This window comes from Cibotium barometz, chromosome 46, assembly GCF_041138505.1.
Source record: "Cibotium barometz isolate CiBa-2024 chromosome 46, ASM4113850v1, whole genome shotgun sequence".
Taxonomy (NCBI): domain Eukaryota; kingdom Viridiplantae; phylum Streptophyta; class Polypodiopsida; order Cyatheales; family Cibotiaceae; genus Cibotium; species Cibotium barometz.
Window position 1 is genome coordinate 15640628 of NC_141091.1, and position 4646 is coordinate 15645273.

A 4646-nucleotide genomic window follows, 5' to 3' on the forward strand; every position below is an offset into this window, starting at 1 on the left:
TTCACCACTAGAGGTCATGCCAAAAGACGAGGTTTCATCAGAGACAGCTTTGGAGATCTACATTTTGTACTTGGAGAGGAATTGTGTATCTCATTTTCTTGTGCATAAATATACAGTAGTTCAGGTAGTTGTGTGCATGTGTCTCTTGTTCTCTGTCTTCTCTGTTATTCACTTGCACAATACACACAAATCTACCACACTGAGTGTGGAGCCCAGTAGGGAGTGGGACGCTGTGTCAATTGCTATGCTACCACTATCAGGGACCAAGTCATCAGTTTTTCCCTTGCTGACAGGGTTGGCGAACGATGATAATTGAGCTTGATTGGCAGTGGCATCTTTTGGTTTTGGCCCCCTCTTTCCTCCTAATATAGCGAGCAGCCGGCCAAGGAGGGAACCCCCCCCCCCCCCAAAAAAAAAAAAAAAAAAAAAAACCCAAAAAACATTTATATGCATTGTACTTTTGACCTCCTTGCAGGGTTGTAGCTCGCTCATGAGTGGCCGGACACCTTTTCTCGGCCAATAGAAGGATCTTTTCATGGAAAAAAATACATATCAGAACTAGCATCAAGTTTCAACCAAGGAGCTACTGAAGCCAGATGGGCTAATTAGTATACCTTATAACTGGATTACATATACACCTTAAAGGCAATTGGTCCCCTTGCCTGAACCACCAACTGCTACACTGTAACTACTTTAAGAGCAAAGTTGTTCTTCTATATGCAAACGTTCTGCCAGGGGACAACAAGGCTACAAGCTACCCTTGTGCACTTTCTAGCAAAGTTCTGTCCAGTAACGTGTAAGATAGCAATATCACATATATCATCAGACCCATGCTCATTCTCGCTTGGGGTTGTATATGTCACTTAGGATGGTATTGCTGGCCAGCACAAACACCGAGAAAGCATCTAACACAAGATCTCTAGCATAATGAAGCAGCCCTGCTTTGAGCAGCAGTCAGGTCATAGCCATAACCATGTACCTTGCTAGCACCTGGTCCTAAAAGGGCTGATCACTGTGAAGGGCTTCTGACTAGGCTATTTTGATTAGCTACTCTTTAAACTTAACTTCTGAGGTTATCTGTTGAACCCTACCCAAGAGATAGAACATAGAGGCTCTTGTAGGACTGAAGCAGTCACTTTTGGTACATTTTGCTGCCCCCCTCCCTGCCCCCCAGCAAAAAGAAGAAGAAGAAGAAAGAAGAAATGTATTTCAAGTCTATAAATGGCATTCAAGCAATTAACAAAACATTGTGCCATGTTAATGTCGAAGGTTATTGAACAGCCTCACCTCCGCTCTGTATAGATTATAATCCAAGAGTCCTTTTACATCAGAAGAATACTTATTTGCAAAATTGGAACGGCAATAGTGGGAGTAGGATGTATTCTCTCTTTCATAGTGTTACAAAGCCATACAACCCAATGCTTATTAAAGGAGGCATCCAAACCCTGGGCAATACTGCAGAGAGAGCATTACATGTCATGAGATATTCAGGTTGTCAAGAAAGAGATGGGGTTCGAAGGCAGCAATGGCAATGCTACAAGAAGACATAACCATCTCCAATCTTGGTGAATCCTCGACTCTTTGAAGCGATTGAAAAGGAACAAGAATATGCTTGAATGCTAACCTCAATTGTTGGCACAGCTGTCATGAGAAGCTCCAAGTAAAGTTCTCATAATCCTTATACAGAACAGCATGGCCTGAAAACAAAGAATAATAAGCTAAGTACCAAATGAACCTTCAAAGGTGAAATCATGTACAAGAGGAAAAAGAACAAAGCATTTAAGTCATTGGACTTACCAGCAGCAAGAAGTCAAGTGATCGTAGACAACACCCTTGGCACTCCTTGTCGACGGTCAGCTGTTGAGGTGCTAATCAAGGAAAAATGCAAATCAAAGCAAGCCCATACATTGTCATCAAGCATCCTTGTCCGTTGGAAGTGAGGTGAGCACAGCACTGTGTTTTTCCAGTAGCTGCATGGCTGCGGCCATGAGACGGTGCACTTTCCCTAGAGCAATGTGTTTGTCAGGGGGGCATTTGGCCCAAGCAACATGCAGAAGTGACAAGGCAAGCTCTGCATGCCCTTCAGAAAGAGCAGAACATGCTGCTCTATAAGCATCATCTGCCGCCTGAGCATCATACTTTGCACTGCTTTCGACTTTGCCAGTCTTGTCCTCAGCCTTTGGCATGCCATCCACCTCAGAAACCTCCTTGCCTTCGGTCTTTAGCAGCAAGAGATGACCTGAACCTTTTGAATTGCCGCCGCTTGGTATGAATCCACTCATTTTGGTGACCCCTTGCGCCTCTGAGGGCAGTGCATCCTGAGTTTGAGACACACTAGGTTGATTCTCTTTGGTAGATGTAATCACTTCTGCCTGGCCCTTATGTCCCAGAAGAGAATTTGTGGAATTTCTTTGCTGGGGAGGAGCAGATTTGAACCTGGATGCATTACTCCCTGATGGTGATCGCTGCTTCCAATGTGCTGCAGGGTTTTCAAGAGTGGAGGAACCATCAAAGGCCTGCCTGTTTGAATGACTAACTGATGTAGCTGATGATGAAGACGCCGCTGCCACAACCCACGACCCTGATGATGATGATGAAGACGACAACAATGACGATGATGGTGATGATGATGATGATGATGATGACGGAAATAGGAGCGACAAGTAACCAGTAGCTTGTGCATTCTCTGCACTGGAGATGGCATTGTCAATGTAGTGAAGAAGAGCATCAGGATCGAGAGCTGCTGGCATCAAAGAGCGACTGAAGGGTCCATTTCTAGGATTGGCTCTCAGATGTTCGGGGATCGCCCAACTCACCCGTGGCCTTCGAGAAGACCCATCCAGCATGTGCCAGGACATGGCATAGCAAATGCGCTGCAAGCAGAGATCCTAAATCCCTTCCCCTCTACGGAACCGATCAATAACCCTAACCCTAAATCTGGTCAAATCTGTGCAAAAAAAAAACCCTAACCCTCGTATGATGATTACGTAGAAAGGAATACGCTCTTGTTGAGATCGATGTGTAATAACCTGCGCAAAGGTACTGGAGCTCGATCACGGTCAGGTCTTTCGCAGCTACGAGTTTCCTGCTAAAAGCTGCAGTCGTAGGAAGGGAAACTTGCAAACACTCTACAAATTAGTAGAGTGAAGGGTCCATATATTAATATATTAAGCTTTTCTCTTCACACCTTTGAAGCATGATCAATGATGTTATCGAGTGAGATGATAATGCTAGGTTTATCTGGATAAATGCTAAGGGAGTCCTCTCAATGCATCTCCACGGGTCTCAGATGGCATTGTCCCCATGACTAACTATGGGAGATTCCCTCTAGAGGTGGGTGCTATGCATGAGTAGATCATACTCAATGGGCTATCACAATGGCTCTTGTAGTAGACTCACCTATTTTTATGGAGGTGGTTCAAGTATAGTAGACTACTTTATGGGATCTCTTGCCTTTATGCGACACATATCTAGGACTTTACCATCCCTCCTTTGCCTATTGAGTTAATCACACTTACCTAGGCTTGAATTCCATAAATAAGTCTCATCCTCGTCTCATCCAAACAACCATACAGTCGATCTATATTTCTCATTACCTTTACTAGCCCTCACCTTAGGCATACAATCGGTCTAGACCTCCCATTACCTTTAACAACCTTCATCTCATAGCTCACTTCCATCAATAGCTTTCCATGTTAGTATACACTCAATGCTGCCTCTCAGCATGTATCTCACTTTGATTTATAATGCACATTTGTTAGACCCCCATTATGAGGAGTAGCCATGGTGCATATGTTTTTAGTGGGGACACAGCTTAGACGTTGATGGGGTCATAATTATGATCATTAATGATGGTGGTTAGGAGATGATCAGGGGTATGAGCATTAGCTGGAGCCTAGGGCATTGCCCTGGTTGGGGGTCCTAGGCCCCTCGGTGGGGCTTTAGGGGCGGGAGCCCCCAAGGTGACGGTATGAGGAATATTTCTTAGAATATTCCCTCGGATACCATGTCCATCATTAGTGGGTGGTGGTCAGTGGGCCGCGTTCTTAATACACAGGCGGTGATCGTGTCTATGCAATGTAATCGCCCTCGTTACATACGCATGTACTACCACACTGCCTACAGTACTATATATGGACATGGTTGAGTATCCACCCCCTTTACATTTCGTACATCCTTCACCCAGAGTGTCTAAATCGAGCGCACAGGTGAACAGCACCATCACTTGTACCTCTTTGGTATAATCGAAATTTTAAATTCTCTCCATTATGTATTTATTGCATTCTATTGTGCTTTGTCTTGCTATTTCTTTCCGTTGTGCCATATTCTTATATTCCATTCATTGTCTGGTCTATTATCAAATCCCTCATTGGCTTACAATCTCTCAAAATGGATAGTATAATGAGAAGTGCAAAGTGCTTCACCTCCCATGAGAACATGAATGTGGTAGTATAATGAGAAGTGCAAAGTGCTTCACCTCCCATGAGAACATGAATGTGGTTGAATCTCTACACGCAAAATGCAAAGATCTTTATGCCACTTTACATATTGTAAGAAGCGTGTCTTTGTGCAATCTGCTCCTTGTCAAATTCTTCCTTCATTTGCTCGAGTTTATGTTATAGCTCTTGCACTTGTGCATCTGTTGG

At 44.0% G+C, this 4646-nt stretch overlaps 1 protein-coding gene across 1 annotated transcript; it reads right to left on the bottom strand.

The window, feature by feature from the left end:
* Positions 1-1270: 1270 nt before the first annotated feature.
* LOC147611923 (uncharacterized) lies at positions 1271-3132 on the bottom strand. Its single transcript, XM_086784230.1, has 2 exons — positions 1798-3132; positions 1271-1697 (listed from the first exon to the last, which is right to left on the bottom strand). The coding sequence occupies exon 1, from the start codon at positions 2856-2858 to the stop codon at positions 1914-1916; it is 945 nt and encodes a 314-aa protein (XP_086640356.1). The 5' UTR covers positions 2859-3132; the 3' UTR covers positions 1271-1697; positions 1798-1913.
* Between the last annotated feature and the right edge of the window lie 1514 nt (positions 3133-4646).

Coding starts and splice junctions, on each gene's coding strand:
- LOC147611923 (XM_086784230.1), bottom strand. CDS start 2,858: ATGTCCTGGCACATGCTGGATGGGTCTTCTCGAAGGCCACGGGTGAGT.